Source organism: Heptranchias perlo, chromosome 19 (genome assembly GCF_035084215.1).
Source record: "Heptranchias perlo isolate sHepPer1 chromosome 19, sHepPer1.hap1, whole genome shotgun sequence".
Classification (NCBI taxonomy): Eukaryota; Metazoa; Chordata; class Chondrichthyes; order Hexanchiformes; family Hexanchidae; genus Heptranchias; species Heptranchias perlo.
The window spans coordinates 24,158,237-24,184,082 of NC_090343.1; the positions used below are offsets into that span (position 1 = coordinate 24,158,237).

The 25,846-nt window shown below is 42.4% G+C and overlaps 1 protein-coding gene across 4 annotated transcripts in view; it reads right to left on the bottom strand.

Annotated features, from left to right (window-relative positions):
- Positions 1-8,723: 8,723 nt before the first annotated feature.
- Positions 8,724-25,846, bottom strand: part of LOC137335241 (uridine-cytidine kinase-like 1) — a 127,148-nt gene continuing 110,025 nt past the window's right edge. For all 4 annotated transcript variants that reach the window (XM_068000497.1, XM_068000498.1, XM_068000499.1 and 1 more), the window contains exons 11-15: positions 22,960-23,022; positions 17,067-17,189; positions 16,784-16,891; positions 14,955-15,111; positions 8,724-11,539 (exon numbers count right to left, since the gene is read on the bottom strand). In XM_068000497.1, coding sequence (XP_067856598.1) covers positions 11,463-11,539; positions 14,955-15,111; positions 16,784-16,891; positions 17,067-17,189; positions 22,960-23,022 — 528 coding nt within the window. In that variant the 3' untranslated portion in view covers positions 8,724-11,462. The remainder of the gene's footprint in view (positions 11,540-14,954; positions 15,112-16,783; positions 16,892-17,066; positions 17,190-22,959; positions 23,023-25,846) is intronic.

The following is a 25,846-nucleotide window of genomic DNA, read 5'->3' on the forward strand; positions in this document are numbered from 1 at the left end:
GGCAGTAGAGCCAAGTGACAGCTAATCTCCCTGAAATGCATTCTTTCATATTGTACTACTTCAAGTATTAAATACTGTGATTAGGCTGCTTTAAAAACACCCATCAATAATTTTACATCAAATTACCAATCAGCAGAGGACTCATGGTTTGCAGTTAGCTGCCCTGTCACTGCTCGAGCTGGAGTAAAAATTTATTTTTTAAGAGCCCCTTTTCGGATCCCTTCCTTGTTAACAATCTTCCTGTTCTGCCAGATTTTTGGAAAGTAATTGAAGTATTTGCAATGACTTTGAAAAGAAAATTTGGTTGCTTTTATAGTAAGATAAATATTTTCTTACTTGTCTTTTCATAAAAAAGACACAAAGGGGGTTAACAATTAAAAAATTGCAAACTTGACTCCAGCCCACCTCCAATACACCAACTTCCAGTTTTATCAGAAATGGGTTGGGTGGTGGGCAACTGATGTGCTCTCTGGACACAGGTCCGTCCTTAAAATATTTTAATGAGGCTACTTGCCTCAAATTTAAACTCTGTTTCACATTTAACTGCTGGGGGCCGAGTTTTCCAGGCCTCGGGAAACCAGGTACCTAAAGGTTTAAGCCCCCAAAAAACCCTCAAAAAATCTCTGCTCTTTTAAGAGCTTCTTTAGTTTGCTTTCTACCCACGTCATGTGAGCAGCCAAGAGTACTACCCGATCCCATCATGAGAGATGGTATTGTGTGCAATTTAAATAAAATTGAATATATTAATGAAGCTCTCTCATTTTAAGAATGGAAAATAGTGTTTTGCATTAGTCTAAGAGTCCAAATTTGCACCATTTCTTGGCCTCCACCATGCCTGAAACATGTCACTGGGAACAATCTAAACTTGCATCTCCCAAGTGAGGAGTAACAATGTTAGCAATTAATGAGGAGGATAGTTGATATCTAGAAAAAAATGAAACTTACTCATTTTGACCCAAAAAAATGAAATTTACAAATTACCTGCCAGTCTCGTAACTTTGTTCAAGGTAAGTTGGATGATGCACTGTTTTATAACAACTGGAGTGTTACATGCAATGCACAATGTATTATTCTACTGCTGAGATGCAGTTGTGTTTAACTAGATCTGTTCCATTAAGGCCACAATGTCTAATTGCTATAAACGGAGTATCCTAAGATACATTACAGGTTAATTGCTGTTGTTGTAAATTTCCAGCAAATGGAAAATGGTAGAATCCATTGTTAAGGAAGTAGTAGCAGGATATTTGGAGACTCATAACACAATCAAGGAGAGTCAACATGGTTTTATGAAGAGGAAATCATGTATGACAAATTTATTAGAGTTCTTTGAGGAAGTAACGGGCAGGGTGGATAAAGGGGAACCAATGGATGCAGTATATTTGGATTTCCAAAAGGCATTCAATAAGATGCCACATAAAAGATTACTGCACAAGATAAGAGCTCATGGTGTTGGGGGTAATATACTGGCATGGATAGAGGATTGACTGAGTAACAGAAAGCAAAGAGTCAGAATAAAAGGGTCATTTTTAAATGGCAATCTGTAACTAGTGGGGTGCCGCAGGGATCAGTGCTGGGGCCTCAACTATTTACAATATATATCAATGACTTGGATGAAGGAACTTGGATGAGTGTCTTGTGGCCAAATTTGCTGATGATACAAGGATAGGTGGAAAAGCAAGTTGCGATGAGGACACAAAGGGCTCGATTTTCGCACCCAAGTGGGTGCATTCGTGGCGGGGGGGATCCGAAAATCGGGGATTCCTGGGGCGGGTCCGGAGCCCGGCTCCAACCTGCCCACTTCTGGGTTCCCCAGTAACGTGCTTAGATGCACGCGCAGCCCCCACATGTGGGACTCTCGCCAGCAATTAAAGCCGGCGGGATGCCACTTAAAGTAATTCAGTAGTTACTTCAGGTCATTTACAGACCTGATTGACCTGATATTTTAGGAGGGGTGGGATTTTCAAGTCAACTGGGACCGTTTCCCGTACTGGGGGAAACACTCCCAGTTGAAATGGACGTGTTGCAGCCATCAGCCTGTGGCAGCTGCAAAGGTCCATTTGACAGGTGGGGAGGGGGGAGACCCTCACTCATTGCAGAAGGCCACTCTGTTACTTTGGACAAAGTTTGGCCTCCACCACCCTCCTCCTAACAATAAAATTCACCAACTTGTACACTTACCCCAGTGTCCAGACACATTTACCTACCTTGCGGACCCCCTCAAACGTACATCTTCCGGATGGGGGCCGCCGTAGCTGCAGTCATGACCTCCTTGGAGGACGAACAGCATCACCAGCCTCGCAGGCCACGCCATCCACCTCTGACACGTGGAGCTCCACAACGCAGTGCTGTGACACATCCACCTGCACAGCAGGAGGGAGGGCAACCGCAGAGAGAGATGCGTCGCAGAAGGCACTACCCTTGCCACAGGGTCTACAGGCCGAGGCTCAGCTTCCTGGACCGCTCTGAGCAGCAGTGCACATGGAGGCTCAGAGTCACTCGACATGTAGTCGTGGACATCTGCAGCCTCCTTCATGCCGAGCTGCTCCCGGCTGGCCTGAGCACCATCTTCTTACCTGTCGCTGTCAAAGTCATACTGCCCTCAACAACTTCTCCTCCGCATCCTTCCAGGGTGCCACCGGGGACATCGCCGACGTCTCTCAGTCGTCTGCACAAAAGTGCCCTGTAAATACACCTACACCCACTCTGCAGTGACACAATGGGTGGCATCAATTGTGGGTCTTCATAGTGATCCTCAGGAAAGGGCATTATTGCACACACTAGACAAGATTCGCAAAGATGTGGCAGTATTAGTGCCAATATAATATGTAATGTGAGTTGATCAGAAATCAAATATAAGTACAAACCCTCAAACACCCTTGTGCATCCCCTTCATGCTCACGACATGTTTGCCTTACGCATCCTACTGCACATATGTGATGCATGCCCTGTGGCTGCAGCACAGGTAGTGGCAGGTTGAATGAGGCTGACCGTGAAAGAGATGCATGAGAGGCTGAGTATGAGATCGAGCCATGAGATTGTATGAGGATTGGGTTGAGTTGTAGTGGCGGGATGAGTACTGGCGAGGTGAGTAAGTGAAGGTAAGATGAGGATGAGGTTTGAGTGGGTGTGAAGAGTGATGTGATAGAGTAGTATTGGCAGTGCAGAAGGAGATGTGGGGTGGGGGCGGTGATGTGGCAGATGGAGTGAAGGGGAATGAGTAAGTGTACTCACTTCGGCTGACCTACTTAAGTCATTGTAGCACCTCCTGCACTGTATACAGGTGCGCGATATGTTGGTGGTGCTGGTGACCTCCTCTGCCACCTCGAGCCAAGCCTTCTTGGTGGCAGAGGCAGGCCACTTCCTCCCGCCCGCCAGGGAGAAGATCTCTGTCCTCCCCCTCCTCCTCACCCCATCCAATGATACCTGGAGTGAGGCATCATTAAACCTGGGAGCAGCCTTCCCCTTGGGCTGCTCCATGCTGTAATTTTTCCTATTTTCTGCAGCATCAGTCAGTGGAGGACTGCCCCTTTAAATAGGGCTCCTCCAGCTAACAGCCTATGCTGCGCATGCGCTGTCCGCCCGCTGCGCAGCTTTCCAGCACGAAACCCGGAAGCACAGGTAAGTACCTTCAATTAAGCTGCGATTGCGTGCGGAGCACCCTGATTTCACTGGGCACGTTACCCATGCACCCAGTTGACCCCCTGCTGCCAACCCGCCGCCCTCCTAATATCGGGCCCAAATTGTCTGCAAAGGGATATTGACAGGTTAAGCGAATGGGCAAAAATTTGACAGATGGAATATAATGTGGGAAAATGTGAAGTCATCCACTTTGGAAGGAAAAATAAAAAAGCAAAATATTATTTGAATGGAGAAGTACTACAAAATGCTGCAGTACAGAGGGATCTGGGTGTCCTCATACATGAAACACAAAAAGTCAACAGACAGGTGCAGCAGGTAATCCGGAAGGCAAATGGAATATTGGCCTCTATTTCTAGGGGGATGGAGTATAAAAGCAGGGAAGTCATGCTACAACTGTACAGGGTGCTGGTGAGACCACACCTGGAGTACTGTTCTGGTGCCCTTATTTAAGGAAGGACATACTTGCATTGGAGGCAGTTCAGAGAAGCTTCACTAGGTTCATTCCGGGTATGGAAGGGTTGTCTTATGAGGAAAGATTGAACAGGTTGGGTCTATACTCATTGGAGTTTAGAAGAATGAGAGGAGATCTTATTGAAACATATAAGATTCTGAGGGAACTCGATAGGGTAGATGCTGAGAGGATGTTATCCCTCATGGGGGAATCTAAAACTCGGGGGGATAGTCTCAGAATAAGGGGTCACCCGTTTAAGACGGAAATGAGGAGGAATTTCTTCTGCCAGAGGGTCGTGAATCTTTGGAATTCTTTACCCCAAAAAGCTGTGGAGGCTGAGTCATTGAATACATTCAAGGCTGAGTTAGACAAATTTTTGATCAGCAAGGGAGTCAAAGGATATGGGGAAAGGGCGGGAAAGTGGATTTGAGGTAAAAATCAGATCAGCCATGATCTCATTAAATGGCGGAGCAGGCTCGAGGGGCTGAATGGCCTACTCCTGCTCCTATCACTTATGGTCTTATAATGCAGCAATTTAGGGATGAACTGTTTCTAAAGGGCAGGAACATTATACCATCTAAAACATAGGGTGTGAATTTCCTGGGAATTCTTCAGCTTATCCACTATAACAATAGCAGTAGAGCAATGGAAATCCTGGAAAAATGGCGTAAATGTATAAATTCACCCCAATATTGTATCATTCATCTGATCAAAGGTGAGTACAGCTCTGCATTCTCTATTTCTCCCAGTAACAATTGCCAGCAGTCCTTCCCAACCCCTCCCCCTACACACTGATCTGTTTCCTCACCTCCATCACTTCCCTCACCACCCAGCACAAGGGTACACTGTATCACCTTTCATTCTCATTCCAAATACACACTCAGTTCTTCCTTGCTCCCTTCACAAAAAACACTAGCAGCATTCTTTTCTCACTTGGTAAACTTTGCAGAATAAGCAATTTCTCTCAGAACTCCTGCCTCACTTCACATTCCAGACACATGCTTGCCATTTAACACCTCAACATCCTGCTTGCAACTTGCTTCTTCTCCCTCTGGGTATCTGCATTGCAAGCAGAAGCCCCATACATCTCACACTCACTTACTCTCACCCTCTATCTCTGCAGGATAAGACAGCACACACCACCAGGGAGAGGAGCAAGACCAGGGGAGGAACAGCCAAACTCATGGTGTTGTCAAAGCTGGAGCAACAAACTCTAGAATGTAGTGGTCCAACTACAGTTGTGCGCATCAGCCATTTCAAGCCTGGAGGCTTCTCTGAAGAGGGACTCTGACTATGACAAGTACCCCTTCATGACAGACAATCGCACAATGAGTCAGTTTGACTACATCAATTTGTATTACAATGCACTTCTTTTGCAACTGTGCAGTCTCTCAGTTCCATTCTAACTATTGTCCCTTTTCTCTGTCCTCTAGGTCCTTCTCAACAGTTGGAGCTTTCCCAAGAAGAAACTACCTCGGAGGTGGACAATCCTCAAGACCAGGCATTGAACCGGAGACAATACTTGGTCTATATGTCTCAGTACCACAGTACACAGTGTCAACTGAGCCACTGAGCTTGTCCAACTCATCAGCTTTGCATTACAACTTTTAATTGTTTGAACACTTGTGATTTGAGTTTAGTGTCAATCAAAAATATTCTAAAATTCTCAAATTGTATTTTATAATATTCAGCAGTTGTCATTAATACCGTATGACAAAAATGTTCATATTTTGAAAGTTTCAAAACACATTTAGTGGTCACAAGGGTTAAATAGGTCAGTCAGTATGACAGTATGACAGTGAGCATACACCTGGTTTTTAGTTTCGATCTCAATAATCTTATATGAAATACACACACACACAACTACAGCAAAAACACTTACTGAAAACTTAGCTTCATTATAAATGATTCATCTTGAAGTTAAATTTTGTAAATACATTTTCACTCATGTAGACTAAAATGAATGAAGAACAATGTTTTAATAACTCTATTCTGTCTTTATATTATATTGTTGGGCTGAAATGTTAACACCACTGGCTAAGAAATAATCATATATCAGAAAACAGTTTTCATTTTTCAATAACTGGATGCTTTTCAGTGAGTGATATCAGCAGGCAACTCAACAGGGAGTGCTGTCCATTGGTGTCAAAAGCTTCATGAGCCTTTCACTGAGTTGAAGGTGTGTGGGGGGGGGGGGGGGGGGGTCTACACAGCCAGCCTAAAGTCATATGCTTAGAACAATGCAAGCCAGAGAAAGTGCTTCAATAACTATAGGTGCAGAAAACAACTGTAAGTCCTTTGTTTATATGGATAAACATAAAGAAGAACCAATCCTATCCTGATTACCTGCAACTGTTGTCGATGAATTACAACTCAAACGCATAATTTAATTCCATCTCTGAAGTTAAGATCAATAACTTTGAGATATGATGTCCAATAAATGAAGATTTAAATTAATGAGTTGCAAATAATTGTACATTTAAAAGATGGACTGTGGTTGATAATTTTCTCGGAACTGTGATTGTTTAAAAAAAAGATATCCAAAAGATTGTTGGAAAACTCAATTTATTTAATTTTTCTTAAATAAATTGAACTTCAGAGGTATAAATGGTTCCTATTTTAAGGTTATAAAGGAAGCTATTGTCCATTGAGTTACAAAAGTGACCTTGCCTTGGTTGTTACAGCACTCAGGGACCATTTTATTAAAGTCAATGCGTGTGGAAGGAGTTCTTTTTAAGTGTATTGGCCATTATACAGAGTAAATTGGTTTAGCAGCTTATTCCTGTATTCAGTGCTGTAAGGGCACTGACTTATTACATCTATTTTTCCTCAACTTTTTTCCTGTGTTTTTCCACCAAAGAAACAGAGGAAGACTTAGATATAAAATAAAATGTACAGAAGCCTTTTCATCCACGATAGAGGACAGAAATAAGGAAAAATAACAACTTAGCACATCATTCCATCCAGCATACCCTCTTTTTATTGGATATATGGGAAATAATTGATAGCCGGGGGGGGTGGGGGTATTATTAAACAGTGATTGCATTGTGTAATTTCTGACAGGATAAACTGTCTGAGAAATGCCTTGGTATTCTATAAGATTGCTGCTTGATGTCATTTCCACAAGCCTCTTTTTAGAACTAATGGGTGCAGTTTTATTTCATTTTATATTTTCTTTTTGTCAGTGGTGGGTGTCATGATAACATTGTTCCATTCGGTCAGGTCAGTCCATGCAGTTGATGCCTTAATGACTTCAAAACAATTGAGTGCAACATAATCCACTGCAGAATTATCAAATCATAGGAAATAACAGCCAATATATGACAGAATGGGGTGCAGGTCATAACAATATTATATATCCTAATGTCAACACTGCTTTAAAGATTTAATAGATTATGGTGTATATTAAATTAATTTGTCTTGCACACAGAGCTATTTCAACAGAGTTTGTATACGCTGATGGACAGAAACTGCTGTTTGAAAGCAATAATAATCTAAACAAAACAACCATATGGTAATAGGCAATGTTCGAAATGCACCAATTAAAAGTACTAAAAGGAGAATTATTTTTGGTTTCCAGCTTGCTATTAACTCTTGAACATTTCTAGAGATAAAATTGTAACTATGTTGTACCAATCAGGATTTAACTTACATAACAGATTAAGAAGTTAACTAACAAACTAATCTTTCAAGCAGTTTGTTTTTCACCAATTATTTGTGATGGGGAATTGCATTTATAAAAAAACAGTTGTGTTGTTGAGAAACAGCAGTCAACTAGCAATTTCTTCTGATCACTGTCTCGAAGGTAACAGCCCTTACAGAAATGACTTATTTATAGCAAAACATAACAACAAACAGCCTACACAGCCATTAACTTACTGACAAGGGAGTAGTACTTCAACATATGTAAGATTTTCTATATTCTTTGCTTTTCTCATTAAAATCTTTTCTATGTCAATCACATATCTGAAGCTGTAAAACCAGTGGCAGACATACATACCCACCATCACCTTTTGAATTCCCAATCAGCTGGAGTTTAACATAGGAATTTGTGCTTTGGAAAACAGAAATTCCTGACTGATGTCTCAGACTATTCCAAAGCACAAATTTTACAGCCATCATATGTGGAATCCAAATTAAAGATAAACGTTAGTGAGTCAGATTATAGAAACAGTTCAAGCTCACATGTCAATAGATATTAAAATATATTCTATGAGAGCAATGCAATTAGATCCTGGTTTATACATAATAGATTGCAATCAGGTTCTGAATTTACTGATATATGGTATATAACCAACAATACAATCTCATAACTTACAAAAATACCTACATTCAATTACTGTTATTTATCAGTTAAACACTCATTAAACATTCTAGAAGTTAAACTGCAGACACAATGCTAATGGTGTTTCTGCATATAAAAATATCGATGAACTTCCACTACTGAACTGGATAGTTCTTTTGTAGTATAGTAGCCTGAGACTATGATTAAAACACACAATATATTTTAAACTTATCTTTGCTATTTGAGGTATGTCTAATAAGGAAATTGCTGTGCTAAATATATGCTTATACTCCAGAGATTTATTAGGGTATCTATTACCCGAAAAAAGTAGGATTCTTCTGTACGGAATGACAATCTATATCCTTTAATAACTGTTTACCATTAGATACAATGTGCTGCACTCAGTAATTATACAATAATTTAACACAATTTATTTTCGATTACAATATGCTTTTTCAGTGCAAACATTGTTTCACTATAAGCTGCAGAAGAATAGCAGATTGTAGCATATAATAATTTAACTACATTAGTTTGACAACTAATTGAGGTAGTTTAAAGCTTTGCTAAATAAATAAAAGATTGATCTAAAGCAGGGACTGAACATAGACTAATGGATAGATATTGCTAAATTAGGATGAAATTACAGCCAGTTATTTGACTAAGTTGTTGGCTTTAAAATGTGAGTTGGTGACATGCAAAACACTCAACCAGTCTCGACACCAGATCCAACTAATGTCTCAAACAGTCCTCCTCAATAACATCTGAAGCAGAGTGAACAGAAAATAGCCATCATCTTGCAGAAGAGTAAGTATGTGTCACTCATGGGGATGAAATTGGTCTTTGGCTGTTACTGTAATGTAAAACGGGCAATAGCGAATCGGTAGCCTGTTTTACAACCCGCACAATTTTCTTTTCCAGTGAAGTTAATTTCACCCCCATGGTCTTTTTTCATGGACTGTTACAGTGGGAGTGTTCAAGATGATTATCAGCTAATAATTTTAACCTTTTAAAAAATATTAGGTTAGTGTTTGACACCACAGTAGTAGTTGCATCGTATGCTTCCTAAGACCATATGCTCATTTTTGCAGTTACGATGAATGTACACATAGTCCCGAGATATGCCCAGATCATGACTGACAAAAGCTGTACATAGTGCGTTCTATATGTGACAGGAATGGCTATATCACTATAGACTTAATTCAGGAGCAAACTGAGAATCGATTACATCAAAATGTTGTTTTAGAAGAATTGTGCAAAAGTGGTTTTGATTTGAGGACATCAAATAAACCATAAAATGAGTGATGCTGTACCCCCTGATGATACTGTACTGTAGCTGTGCTCTCCAGCCGCACATTATATACAGCCCTGAATGCGTGAATCAGATAATCCAGCCTGGCACCCAAATGCCTGTGGTGTTTTATCACTTTTTAAGTCAATCCATCTAGGAAACAAGTAATGGCTGTCAAAGTGACCCTCCCACTGGCTGATAAACTGAGCAAGTGTTGACAGAGCAGGGGAACAGCTTATAGTTCCGCTCTATCTGTTCGTCTGAGGTGTACAGCAGCAGAGAAGACACAGCAATTTAATTTAAGGAGCACTTCTTCTTTTACAATCTCCCCTGTCTCAATTTCAAAAATAATTTGTTCTACACTGAGCTGCTTTTACACACACTTTTCTCCATTCCAGTGGTTGACGTACACCCAATTCCTAGTTTTTAAGCAGGCAGTTGCGATTTATGGGAGTGTTTAGCCCTTCAATTTCCATTCCTCACTGTGGAAAAGTGACTTACTGGCCTGGATTTTTGACTTCAATGCCAATAGAGCACGGCAGGAAGGCAAATTGGGGAACTGCCGTGATTTTCCAACCAGTAATTTTAATGCTTAGAAGATTAAGATGTGCAATTTGCTAATTGTGTGCACCCAACATGCGCCAGAAGTACTGAAGTGGAAAATTTTGGCCAGTCTCCCCAATAGCCGCACTCTGATCAGAGATTCAGGATGTGAGGAATTAATCATTTTGTCTTTTTTTTAAAAATGATTTTGATGTAAAGAGATCAAAATATAAAGCTTTTTATTTTAAAATACATCAGATTTTCATATCTTAATGGCAGGATTCCTTGACTTCAGATTACAAGTATTATAACTAACATCTAGCAATGCTAAAATGTTCAGTGATCTCCCATTGCATTCTGAGGTTATTCACAGTGTTCCTATCACCCAAAAAAGGCTAGGATCATGGTGGAGATATTCCTTTATAGTGAATATTTTCTCAGGTACTAATTGTTTTACAATGCGTTTAAACTTACACTAATTTGCTTTATAGGAATGATAAATTGCACAATTTAACTTCTTCTAAAGTGCTCATGAACAATCTCCAAGTTTAATGCAATAATCATGGTATTGTTAATATTACAAAAAAAAACCCACAGGACGCATTAAAAGCACTCGGTAGTGATGTCACAACATAAAACTGAGTGCAACAAGGATACCTAACTCTCAGAGGCATTTCCTATGTTGTGATACTGGGTAAAGTTTTTAAACAATTATAAAGTACTGCAGAGAGTGCTTAAATATTTGTACACAACCTTACATTCATTTATCTTAAATTAAAAATCTTTAACATTGTCAAAAAAGTAACAATAAAAATATGAATTTTCCACAGTTTTGAAAAAATGTTATAACTGTTTCTAATATTGGAAGAAAATGTAATCTTTTCCCTTAAAAAACGATTCTGTTATTTTGTATATAAATTATTAGTTTGTTGCAGGATGCTGTTAGCTACACAGTAGGTACTACACCCATCAATATGTTGTACTTTTGATGGGACATAAGCCAGTGGGTTCCTCTAAAGAAAGGAGATGTCGGGGTGAATTTTAGAGTTAGCGCTTCCAGTGTAAAGCAGAGGTTAGTGTGTCCAATGGGCGACCTATATGATTTTCTGTTCGTTAAGATTAAAGGATGCAGGCCGCATATTGGACAAGCTGACCACTGTATCTGAATTCCTGACACATTTGGTGAAGCTCATGAGATTTAACCAGTGATCTATGAAGGACTGTAATGCCTGGTAGTGCTGAAATAAAAATATGTATCACAAAGCTGCACAGTCATCATCTTCATTCCAGTTGGCGGGGGCATCAGTTCCAAAGTAACGATCTCCAAAGTTGCCTAAAATTAGAAAGATACTACATTACATCATCTCAAATTGAGACACCTTGTATTACACTGAATATCAACTGAAAGGTACACGAAATAGCATATCAAAGAAGGAGTCTCACCACCATGATAACCTACAGACTCTCAATGCTAAAATAGCTGTCACCATTGTTAACATTTTTTTTTGAGCATTCTCTCTTGAATGGTGACTGGTGATATCATCAGGACAAGGAATGGATACTCCACTATAGGAAGGATATAAAATCAATGGAAAAGGTGCAGCATAGATTCACTAGGATGTTACTAGGAAAGACTTCAGAAATTGGGGCTATTTTCACTGGAGCTGGTAAGGCTAAGGGGGTATCCTGACAGAGGTATTCAAGATCATGAAGGGTTATGATGAGGTAAATATAGTGATAATTTTTTTCCACTGGTTGGTGAGTTGGTAATGAGAGGGTTCATATTTAAGATAATCACAAAAAGGATCAAAGGGGACATTAGAAAATTGTCTGTCTCACACAAAGTAGGAATTTTCTCCAATTTTAAAGCAACCCGTTCTTTATTTTGTTTCTCAAAATTAGTTGAAATACAGTCTTGGCAGGCAAAGTTCACCTTTACATTGGCATCAAATTGTGCAGCCACAAGGATAAAGTTTTCAACTGTGTCCTCCCAGCATGGAGACTTGCCTCCAGCAATACACATTAGGAAAGCTGGAATACATCTTTTCCAGCTAATTAATATTATTTTAACCCAGAATAAAGTATAGCTCGAGTTACATGAACATGTTAGGGGAATTTAATAAACGCAACTGGAACAGAAAAAGAATGCAAAGGTAAAGAAACCATCAGGAAACAAAGAGGAATACCTGACAACAAAGTGTTACATGCATTTGTAAAAAAGGAGCAGTTGGGTAATACAGACTCCTTGCACACCAGCATCAGTGGGGCCTGAGGTGGTACAGCTTGAGTTGAAAGTGTAGAGAATTTGATTATGGGGGAGAAGGAGGCTGGAAATTTCATGCTAACCCATTCTTTGGGCTCAATTTTAGGAGGGCGGCGGGTTGGCAGCGGGGGGTCGACTGGGCGCGTGGGTAACGCGCCCAGTGAATTCGGGGTGCTCCGCACGCGATCGCAGCCTAATTGAAGGCATTTACCTTTGCTTCCGGGTTTTGCGCTGGAAAGCTGCGCAGTGGGCGGACTGCGCAGCCGCATCATAGGCTGTCAGCTGGAGGAGCCCTATTAAAGGGGCAGTCCTCCACTGACTGATGCTGCAGAAAGGAGCCAAAATTACAGCATTAAGGAGCCCAGGGGAATGGCTGCTCCCAGGTTTAATGATGCCTCACTCCAGGTCTTAATAGATGGGGTGAGGAGGAGGGGAAGGACAGAGATCTTCCCCCGGCGGGCGGGAGGAAGTGGCCTGCCTCTGCCACCAAGGAGACCTGGCTCGAGGTGGCAGAGGAGGTCACCTGCACCACCAACGTATCGCGCACCTGTATACAGTGAAGGAGGCGCTTTAATGACTTAAGTAGGTCAGCCGAAGTGAGTACACTTACTCATTCCCCTACACTCCGTCTGCCACATCACCACCCCCACCGCACATCTCCTTCTGTACTGCCAACACTACTCTATCACGTCACTCTTCACACCCACTCCAAGCTCATCCTCATCTTACCTGCACTTACTCACCTCGCCAGTACTCATCCCACCACTACCACTCAACCCAATCCTCATACAATCTCATGGCTCAATCTCATACTCACCCTCTCATGTATCTCTTTCACGGTCAGCCTCACCCAACCTGCCGCTACCTGTGCTGCAGCCACAGGGCATGCATCACATATGTGCAGTAGGAAGCGTAAGGCAAACGTGTCGTGAGCATGAAAGGGATGCACAAGGGTGTTTGAGGGTTTGTCATGGTTTTTACTTATATTTGATTTCTGATCAACTCACATTACATATTATATTGGCACCACTACTGCCACGTCTTTGCAAATCTTGTCTGGTTTGTGCAATAATGCCCTTTCCCGAGGATCACTATGAAGACCCACAACTGATGCCACCCATTGTGTCACTGCAGAGTGGGCTTAGGTGTATTTGCAGGGCTCTTTTGTGCAGACGACTGAGAGACATCGGCAATGTCCCCGGCGGCACCCTGGAAGGATGCGAAGGAGAAGTTGTTGAGGGCAGTGTGACTTTGACAGCGACAGGTAAGTTGATGGTGCTCGGGCCAGCCGGGAGCAGCTCGGCATGAAGGAGGCTGCAGATGTCCACGACTACATGTCGAATGACTCTGAGCCTCTGCATGCACTGCTGCTCAGAGAGGTCCTGGAAGCTGAGCCTCGGTCTCTGGACCCTGTGGCGAGGGTAGTGCCCTCTGCGACGCATCTCTCTCTGTGGTTGGCCTCCCTCCTGCTGTGCAGGTGGATGTGTCACTGCATTTTGTTGTGGAGCTCCATGTGTCAGAGGTGGACGGCGTGGCCAGCGAGGCTGGTGATGCTGTTCGTCCTCCAAGGAGGTCATGACTGCAGCTATGGCGGCCCCCATCCAGAAGATGTATGTTTGAGGGGGTCCGCAAGGTAGGTAAATGTGTCTGCACACCGGGGTTGAGGTTGCAAGTTGGTAAATTTGATTGTTAGGAGGAGGGTGGTGGAGGCCAAACTTTGTCCAAAGTGACAGAGTGGCCTCCTACAATGAGTGAGGGTCTCTCCCCCCACCACCTGTCAAATGGACCTTTGCAGCTGCCACAGGCTGATGGCTGCAACACGTCCATTTCAACTGGGAGTGTTTCCCCCAGTACGGGAAACAGTCTGAGTTGAGTTGAAAATCCCACCCCTCCTAAAATATCATGTCAATCAGGTCTGCAAACGACCTGAACTATCTAATTAATTGGTTTAAGTGGGATCCCGCTGGCTTTAATTGCCAGCGGGAGTCCCGCATGTGGGGGCTGCGCGAGCATCTAAGTGCATCACTAGGGAACCCGGAAGTGGGTGGGTTGGAGCCGGGCTCCGGACCCACCCCGGGAATCCCCGATTTTCGGAGCCCCCCCGCCACGAACCCACCATCTCGGATGTCCAAAAATCGAGCTCTTTGTCTTTCCCACCTGCTACATTTAATGCGTCACAGGCATTTTAATGCATGAAACTGGACAATCTAGTTTAGCTTCATAGAAGATTCAGCACAAAAGGAGGCCATTTTACCTGCGGGGTACATTTTCTGATTGGCGAAGTTCAGGTATGAATGCTTAGTGCGCTCACACATTAATGCTCTGTGTACTATTTTTTTAGCAGATGTTAACCTATTTATTGTAAATAGGTTTCCCGATCAGAAAATATATCCCACTATGCCTGGAATTACTGATTGGAAACCCATCTCCCTGTTTCTTTTAATATTTATAGAATCATAGAAATAGTTTTTGTTTCAATACTTGCCTATGCCAGGGATGATGTGGAACAAATCATTAACTTTTTTGTCTACGGCTGTGGTGATAATTTTCACTTGTGGGAAGGCGTATGCCACTGAGTGCACCCCCATCTCAGCCATCAGCAGGGAGACCAGGAAGATTTTATCCTCTTGTACATCGTGATCCTGCAGATGAGCGACAAGAATCAGGTGCACATCAATTAGACAATGTAAATCTATTCCATAGAATTCTTCTTCCTCATTTTAAAACTACAATCCTCAAAATTGTTTAAAACATATAGATAAAGTTTTTAAAAATTCAGACTATTAAAACATTTCTTCCAAGCCCCATCCATTAAAAATATATTTGTGTTTTTGCAGTGCAGGTCAATTTCAAAATCTCAGGTACTTAGAGCTTCAGCTCTGTCCAATCACAAACCTGCAACCCAGAGCAAAGGTGAGCAGTGTAACTACACAAACCATGAATTCCCCAAGTTCAAATCATGCACATCTTCAATCGATGGTACAAAGGAGTAAATATTTCAACCATTACTTTATACCAAAACACATAACAATTCCAAGTAGCAATTGGTCAGCTTGTACCTAGAGCAGAACAGAAAGGGATAGCTGTCATAAAAAGAAAAAAAACTGCAAATGCCAAAAATCTAAAATCAAACAGAAAGTGCTGGAAATATTCAGCAGGTCCATCAGCATCCGTAAAGAGAAAAAAGACAGGATAATGTTTCAGATAAAGGCCCTTTGTCACAACCGAGTCCTGGTCAAGGGGCTCTACTCAAAACATTAACTTGTCTTTTATGTGTTCAGATGTTGGCACACCTGCATTTTATATTTTTATTTCAGAAGAATAGCTGTGTTCAATTCAGTCACAGTTTTGATTTTCGATTGGAAGTGAATGTATAAGTTTGACGTTGTTTGGATGACTGGGGTCAATTAATTTAATCCACTAGATAGTCTGCGTGTGGAGACACCTTAGTCCCCAATTTAAATAAATGTCACATTAAAGTACCATGGGTAAAGAAGTGAATCACACTGTTCCAAGGTTAGGTTACCTAAACAAAATGGCTTTAACTCATAAGGAACTAAGAGAATTTCTAATCCAAAAAATCGAGACAACACGATTAAAAGTGTTTGTCATCTCTTTCATAATTTTCATCATTAACATTCCAAACAGTCACCTGTTGATACGTTTCAGTGACCAGCACCGCCAACCTGTTTCATAGTACAAAGGAAGTTACTGACATCTCTGAGTGTGTTAAAGCTAGTCATTGTTGAGTTAGTGGCTATCAAAAACTAATTACTTTTCAGTCTTTGAAAACTTTCTGCAAGATAAAACAGAGCTAAGTTTGAGTGCACAAACATCTCCTCATCACCATGTTTCCCACAATAGTACATGAATCAGATTGTATCAAAGAGATGAAACTGTTACTCTCTCTCATTTTTATCTATAAAAATTACAAAACAGATCATATGAGGAGATTTTAGGAGTAATTTTCTGGGATGTGCCAATGAGCAAGGTTCCCCTGCTGCTAGCGCTTACCTGGAAAACTGTCCCCTTAATCATATTTTTTCCATAATTGAAGGGCCTTTTAAGTCAGATTCCATGAGCCGACTCCTAGCGTTCACGGTGCTAAATTAGTTTCTGTAAACTGGCAACAGACTTGTTAGATCCAGGTAAAACCAGGAATACAGGTCTGCTCTTGAACTATGGAATCAAATTTAGCAGCATATCGGTAGGAGCCAGCTCACAGACACCGAGCTAGTAGAATCTGAATTAAAAGACGAATATTAAAGTGACTTACAAAAAGGGATCTAACACAATTTTGAAGCTGAATCTTACCAGTAACACTCTGATTGCCATCAAAGCTGCAGCTCCTGTGGACACTGTACAGTCCATTAAAATGACATGATCCTCACCGATGTCCTTCGGCAGTCTCAGGTAATGAAGCTGTAAATTGGGAGCAAACAGTTTTATGAGGGCCTAGAAAAACAGCTTACAGTAAATCAAAACACAGAGAAGTTTAGTAGCATAAATTTATTCAATTCTATGGTAATTTTGCTATGGTAATCTAAATTCCATATAGTCAAAGCACAAATAAGCAGTAGAAGTGCTGCTTTTTCACCTCAGGTTCTCCTGTAATGTGGTTAGTCTGGATTAGGATTTTACCAACTCTCACATCTTTACACACTGCTCGTAAGGCCGGCTCCATGGTCTCCCCCGCTCTTAGAATGGATACTCCTGTTATCTTCAAGGATAATAAAAAATGCAATTACAACATATAGAAAGAAGCTGCTCATAACTCTCACCATTTTTTTTTTACAAATTAACAGAGAGCAATCTTGTAGGATTATATGCTCCATGAACAGCTTTCTATACAACATAAGGAAATTCTGCGGCGTTGCTTGTGAGTAGTCCAGGACCTGGGGGATGGTTCCTGATGTTCATGGTCTTGCCTCAGTCTAAATGTGACACTGGCTCACATATTGGTGTAATACAGCAAATGTACTGAAGCTATACATCATATAATTAACATCAGGTAAAAATATTATACACCTTACAGATACTGAGAAGATGCAAGGCTCATGTTGGTAAAACTATTTACCTACCATTGTACTTCTTAAAATCCAAATATTTTTGTTCATTCATCTCTCCGAAAACCTCTCATTTCCAGTTATTTACATTATAAAATATATTTTTTGCTTTAGCTCGAACGGTGGATTTGCAGTATTTACTTAAGATGCAAGGACTTTATCTATTTATCTACGTGCATCTCCAGCAATGGTGCCTTTTCCCATCCTCACACAGTCACCTCAAGATCCCATCCTCAACCCTTCCTTTTTCTGATTTAAATGCTGCACCTTGATAACATCATTCATAGGCATGGGATCCAGCTGTACTTCTCTACCATTTCCCTCAACTCTACAACTACCTCTATGCTGTAAGACTGCCGTTTGGACATCAATTCACGGGTAAGGCTCAATTTTCTCCAATTAAACAATTACATGACCGAAACAATCATATTGAACCCCACCAAAAATTCCATACTCTTACCCCCAACACCATTTCTCCCCTAATTGCTTTATGGGAATGGAGAATCTAAACAAAAGTTTTCTTTCTATTCATGTGAAAAAGATGATAATTATAGTGGTCACTAAGAAAAAAATCAATACTGCCTTGGAAACATACTAACTACAGTACACTTGTTAGGCTACACTTCTGGAAGTCATGTTGCATTCTATCGTGATAAAATCTCCCTGAAATATGTGTGGTGCTCCTTCAATATAATGTTATTCTTAGCGACATGGTAAAATAGCATTTTGAGCAGAGCACTGTATGTGGCATGGGTCATTCTCCATATGACACCAATGGAGACTCAAGTCTCCAGCTGTATTTGTACTCAGAACACTGTACATGGAGGGAGAAACGGATGATTCCAGTTTCTCTTGGAAATAGCTTGAATGAACCACTCAATAAACTGAGCAAAAACAGTACTGTATCCACAAGTGTGTTGTAAATAGGGACAACTGTATATTGTTCCTACAAAAGAATTCAGAATTAAAAACAAAATGCTGGAAATACTCAGCAGCTCCCTCAGCATCTGAAAAATGAAAAGGAAGTTTAATGTTTCCAATGTGAACCCTTTGTCAGACCCTAAATGGACTAATAAGATTCTACAAAGAGAAACAAGTAAGAAAAACAAATAATCCAGAGCCTGTGGAGAGAAAGAGGAGGTAATCAACTAGGAAAAACCTCCAAAAAATATAAAACAGTCAGAGGGGGAAAGAAGGAGGAGTGTGAAATATTGAATGGGATAAACATAGTGAGAGAGGAAGTATTAAGGGGATTAGCATCTTTGAAAGTAGATAAATCGCCGGGCCCGCATGAAATGTATCCCAGGCTGTTAAGAGAAGCAAGGGAGGAAATAGCGGAGGCCGAGTTTGCCCCTGCACAGGTGTGGGTGGAGCAGTCTTTGGGGCCCTCACGGGCTTCAAAACCCACAGGGTATTGGCCGAAAGCATCTCAGCAGTCATGGCATGAACATGAGCAACTTGCCACTACCTCTGCTGCAGCCACAGGGGAAGCACCACGTAGAAGTAGTAGGAAGAGAAAGGCTAAGGTTTTGTGATCACAAAGGGTATGCACAAGGGTGACTGACAGACTGTCATGTTTTTCATTTATATTTGTTTTTTGTTAAAATCACATTAAATGTTATCATTCTCACCACTACTGCCATGTCTTGCCCATTCTTGACTGCCTTTTGTGATAGCACCCTTTCATGTGCTTCATCATTGCTAACAGCACTGTGGGAGAACCTTCACCAGACAGACTGCAGCAGTTCAAGAAGGCAGCTCACCACCACCTTCTCAAGGGCAATTAGGGATGGGCAATAAATGCTGGCCTCGCCAGCGATGCCCACATCCCATGAACGAATAAAAAATAAATAAATCATGAATGGCGAGACTTGATGCCACCCAGTGGGTAAATTTACAGTGGATGTATGTGTAGTTGCAGGACTGTTTTGTGCAGGGGGAAGAGGGGGGGTTGGTGTTGGCACTGCTCTTTCCAGGTGCTCTGAGGACTGGACTATTCTCACTTTGTGATCTCCTTATGAGAAGCGTTCAAATATTAGTGTCTCCCTGGCCTCACAAGCAGCCAGGTGAGCCGCTGCTCCGCCGATGGGTTCCTCCTCCTCAATATTCATGGCAGATGTGGGTGTTGGATGAGGGCATGGGGCCTCATCAATCTGTACCCCTCTCCATTGTGCTGTGTTGTGAAGGACACGATACACTACTATAATTTGACCCACTCTCAATGGTGCGTATTGAAGCGCTCCCCCAGACCGATCCAGGCACTGAAATTACATCTTCAGCAGTCCTATCGCATGTTCAATTATAGACCTGATAGCGATGTGGCTGTCGTTTTATCGACGCTGTTCCTCGCTGATGGGGTTCCTCAGAGGTGTCATAAGCCACGTGTGCAGGGGGTATCCCTTTCTTCGAGGAGCCAGCCCTTAAGGCTGTTTGGTGCGTGGAAGAGGGCCGGGATGTTGGATTCCGTCAGAATGAATGAATCATGGCAGCTGCCAGGGAATCTCGCAGACACGTGAAGAAATCTTTTGCGGTGGTCACAAACGAGCTGCGTATTGATGAAGTAATATCCCTTTCTGTCGATGAACAGTCCTGGCTCATGTGGAGGTGCTCGGATTGCTATATGCATGCAATCAATTGCAACCTGTACCCACGGGAAGCCAGCCACAGAGTGGAAACCCACTGCCCTCTCCGTCTGACTGAGGTCGTCCATGGGGAAGTTCACGTATTGCAACACCCTGCGAAACAAACCGTCGGTGAACTGTCTTATGCACTTGTGGGCAGACGACTGAGAGACTCTGGCGATGTCACCGGTGGCACCCAGGAATGATCCGGAGGTGAAGAAGTTGAGGGCATTGGTCACTTTAACTGCGATGGGCAATGAGATGCCGCCAGGTCCACCCGGGTGCAGCTCGACATGAAGGAGGCTGCAGATGTCTGCGACCACCAGGCGACTCACTCTCAGCCTCCGTAGGCACTGCTCCTCAGAGAGGTCCAGGAAGGTCACGAGGGTAGTGCCTCCTGCAACGTCACTCCCTCTGTTGTTTCCCTCTCTGCTCTTGTGTAGGTGCCTGTGGTGTACCACTATGTTCTGGAGCTACAAGTGGCGGAAGTGCATGCCGTGCCTGGCGATGATGGTGATGTTCCTCCTCCTCGGATGTACTCGTGAATGCAGCCATTCCGCCCCCCATCCTGATGATGTCAGTTTGAGGGGGCCCGAAAAGTTGGTAAATATGTGTAAACAGAACAATTCTGAATGTGAACCAAGAATTTTCAGTCTAAACGCAAAGATCTCCCAGCCAAAAGTTTGTCTGAGAGAACTGAGTGCCCTGCTGCAATAACTCACCTTTTATCCCCATCTGTTAAACAGGGATTTAAATGTCCAAATGGCTGCCAGCTGAAACCCAACTACTTTCCCATGGCGTGCTTCACACAACATGGGAATCACATTGAGGCAGCGTGAAATCTCTTGCCATCATTCTTAATTGCATTTATGTACATTTCAAGCACTCAGATAACTCTGGGTCGTGCGCGTTTTTCGGCGGGTTGGAGCCGGGATTCCTTCCCGCTCCAGAAAATCCTGATTTTCTTTGCCCCCCCCGCCCCTGCACTTTCCTTTTAAAATCGTGCCCATTGTGTCCAATTCTGGGTACCACACTTCAGGAAGGATGTCAAGATCTTAGAAAGGGTGCAGTGGAGATTTACTAGAATGGCACCAGGGATGAAAGACTTCAGTTACGTGGAGAGATTAGAGAAACTGGGGATGTTATTCTTAGGGCAGAAAAAGTTAAGAGGAGATTTGATTGAGGTGTTCAAAATCATGAAGGGTTTTGATAGAGTCAATAAGGAGAAACTGTTTCCAGTGGCAGAAGGGTTGGTAACCAGAGGACACAGATTTAAGTTAAAACGTTAATTGGCAAAAGAACCAGAGGCAACATGAGGAAACATTTTTTTACGTCCTGAGTTGTTACCATCTGGAAAGCACTGCCTGAAAGGGCAGAGGAAGCAAATTCAATAATAACTTTCAAAAGGCTATTGGATAAATACTTGACGTGGAAAAATTTGCAGGGCTATGGAAAAAGAGCAGGGGAGTGGGACTGATTGGGCAAATCTTTCAAAGAGCCGGCACAGGCACGATGGGCTGAATGGCCTCCTTCTGTGCTGTATCATTCTTTGAGTCTATGATTCTAAATGGTCTGCCAAGGTAAGATGGTGGAAGCAAAACACTCTGGAATCATTCAAGAGGCAGCTGGATGATGCAATTGGGGGGAATTGTGAGTTTTTATGGAAGGATGAGCTGGATGGGCTGAATGGCATTCCTCATCTTTATCTATCTTTGTGCCACCAAGTGTAGTTTCCATATGTAAAAAATGTATTAAAAAAAGGGAAAGCTGCAAATGTTGGAACTCTGAAATCAAAACTGAAACTCCACAGCAGGTCAGTCAGTATCTGTTAATACAGAAGACGGTCATGACATTTCAGATGTGTGCTTGTCATCAGATGCCTGATGAAGTCTGATCAAGGGCACACACCAGAAATGTCACAATCTGATCAATGTCACAATTTTCTCTTTACAGATGCTGACTGACCTGCTGTGGATTTCCAGCATTTTCTGTTTTATTTTAAAAATATATTCGACTTGGAGGGATTGCTGCCAACATGTATACTTGTCATCTTCTGCAGTCAAATAATTCCCCATGAGTAAACTCATCCATAACAAATAGTTAAATTCACTATTAAAATCAACTTTTCTGTTGCGGTTACTTAGATCTTAGCAGGGATTAAAAATGATAACCTCTTGGTGATATGCCAACTAACTCACATGAATGGATCATTAAACTCCAATCACTGAGCACACAATTAATAAGCGGGAGATATTCATATTTACACAACTGTTACTGAAAGACAAGGTAATTAGCATCTTCCACTCATAGTCAATTTGCCAGAATGACTTTCAGTCTCTGATAAACCCTTTAGCCTCCCAGAACTGTCTGCTGCTGTAATAACTTTCTTCTCTTCTATTTATCCAATTAAAAATAGAACAGCTATTCATTTCCTATTTAATTTGAAAACTACATTTCCATCGATTTGCTGATAGGCTCATGCACAGATATAGTTACAGTGCACACAAACTGCATCAAAGTGATGCCACCAGAATGTCATTTATTGAACAGAAGATTTCACACCAGTCAATGATCAACCATTCTCACACATCTGTCTACTCTAACACTTTATCTTTTACAAGGTGATATTATTAGGATAATTAAGGCACAGACAATGTTTACCCTGAATTCCACACAGTAAAATTTCAATTATTAAGACTTCATTGGAACTGTTTCCAGTTGGTTGCTAACATCATGCCAATGTTAAAATTGTACTGTGTGCCAAATGTTATTTCACAACAATAGCCTGTTATATCATACTTACTCTCTTGCCATCAAATCTTCTCCCTTCATAGTCCTCCTCCTGTAGTGTCTGGACTGTACATATCTGCCACAAAACACCAGGCAACAGTATTTTCATTAGGCAGGACATGTACACGGATTATATCAGCCTGCTTTCATAACACTAACACACAATTATTCAAAAGTAATGAAAACTATACACACCTCTTGAAATTTTTAACTCCCCCTTCCCAAAAGAAATCAATGTTTCTGGGAAGGCAGAGGGGGTGAGGGGGGGGGGGGAACAAGGCAGTTGATCAGAGTTGAACAATGACAGTGGTTGCATATTCCAAAGTTTTGCTTGATTACTTTTGGGGATAAGGAAGTATTTATACTAATCTTTCACTTAGGTGATTATGTAGGTGGAGCAGGATCAGTATCATGGTTGGAATTCTGTGGCCATTTTTTCCATGAATAGGACCCATACAAGCTGTTTTAATATGTGCTTTGGGCAGGAGCTTTTTCTTTTATTCGTTCATGGGATGTGGGCGTCGCTGGCAAGGCCAGCATTTATTGCCCATCCCTAATTGCCCTTGAGAAGGTGGTGGTGAGCTGCCTTCTTGAACTGCTGTAGTCCATGTGGTGAAGGTTCTCCCACAGTGCTGTTAGGGAGTTCCAGGATTTTGACCCAGTGATGATGAAGGAACAGCGATATATTTCCAAGCTGGGATGGTGTGTGACTTGGAGGGGAACGTGTAGGTGGTGTTGTTCCCATGTGCCTGCTGCCCTTGTCCTTCTAGGTGGGAGAGGTCACGGGTTTGGGAGGTGCTGTCGAAGAAGCCTTGGCGAGTTGCTGCAGTGCATCCTGTAGATGGTACCCACTGCAGTCACGGTGCGCTGGTGGTGAAGGGAGTGAATGTTTAGGGTAGTAGATTGGGTGTAAATCAAGCGGGCTGCTTTGTTCTGGATGGTGTCGAGCTTCTTGAGTGTTATTGGAGCAGCACTCATCCAGGCAAGTGGAGAGTATTCCATCACACTCCTACCTGAATGGCAGTAGTCTCCCCAGATAGCCCCATGCTGGGTTGGCTATGCATCGGCAGAAGAAAAGGTGCATCAAGTACACCTTGTTGTTTTGCACAGATCCCAAACAATATTCCATTCATTAGCAATGTCTGGTCATTCAGGAGACATCTAGTGCTTTGGTGTTTACAAATTTTTTTGATCTCTGCCAGTCTTTGAAGGGAGGTCTTTTAAGAATCAACACAGAAACCAGATGGCTGATTTTAACTGTAGAAACCTGACGTAAACAGGTGGCCTGAAAATGGCATTGGGCTACTTGCTGCCCTGTTTACGCTGGTGCTGGGGCTGCCATCACCTTGGTAGGGGCCTTTTTTTATAATTGGTCTGACCTAGCATTGACATTGTGTTAATTCTTGTATAACATTTGGAGCTGAGATGAGCTGAAGAACTTTCAATCAGTCTATTTACCCATGTGCATATAATGCTTCATGGGTGACTAAATTTGTAAGTAGTTTTTCAGTGTGTGTTGCTGGGTAAGACATCCTGCTTTCCTGTGAAACTCAATGCCAATTCTCCAATATGCTGCACCATCATGCCACCCCTTACATTTGGACCTTAATGTTTATTTAAAATATTTTTTTTTTAAATCAACAATTACCAAGCTATTGCACACTGATCTGTATAAAAACATGGTTAATGATCTCACAAGGATTGATAAAACTACATTTATTTCATAATAAAAGATGCAACATACAAAAATAAATGAGTCATCTCATCAAGTTGTGACTGCATTGTAAGTTAATCTTATCATGTTTGTGCTGTGCTGTCTCCACATTCCTTAAACTGGTAACTGAAGAAATGATTAAGAACATTCAAAGATTTTTTTTAAAAATCAGCCCTCATTTCATAAATGGCGATGGTAATTCTAATCAGGGCAATTAGGGATGGGCAATAAATGCCAGCCTCGCCAGTGACGCCGACATCCCATGAACGAATTTTAAAAAAGCATTAGTTATAGAAAGTGCAAAATATTTAAAGTCAGCAGAAAGGGGAACAAGAACTCAATGTTGTAACTTGCAGGTGCCTATGGAGCACAGAACACTGAAGCTTTTGGGCTTTGGTCTCGTAGTTCCCAGCCATTTCAATATGCTAAATGAGTTAACTTCAACGTTTTCATCCCCATTTTGAAACTCATTCGTAGCCTCACACCACCCTGTCTTAGTGATTTCCTACTGTCTTATGTTGCCACAAGCACCCTCCACTCCTCAAACACCAGGGCTCAATTTTAACATTGAAAAATGGGAGAGTTGGGGCAGAGGGGTATTGAAAATTGCCAACATTTCAGACCCTCCCCCCAACCCGCCCATTTCCAGTTTTCACTGGGGCAGGAAGAGGGGCGGGTAACCAACCCACTCCCAGGAGGTGGGTCGGGCCTTAAAACCTTTCAAGGAGGCTTCAGTCCTCCATTTTTCTGGACTTCCTGATTTCAACCCCTGGGGGCGCCGGGATTCCCGGGCCTGCTGTTTTACACCTCGTGAAAGGAGGTGGGAAGGCCCGAGACTAACAGTTGGGTGCCTAGAAAGGCACAGCTTGTGGGCCCGGAGGAGCAGCAGTGCTTGCCCCAGGCCCAACAACCCTACCTGCATCGACTCCCCAGTGATCGTAGACTCCTGACTCCCGATCGTGGACATCCCCTCCACCGATCGCGGACCCCTGAACCCTGATCGCGGACCCCCTGCCGATTGCGGACCCCCAGACCCCTGATCGCAGACCCTCCCCTCGATCCCAGACCCCCGACCTCAATCCTCCCCCCACTCCGGTCCTCTGACTCCCGACCTTCCCTCTCAACGATCGTGGACCCCCGAGATGACCCCCAATCCCGACACCGCCCCCCCACCCCCGTGACTGAC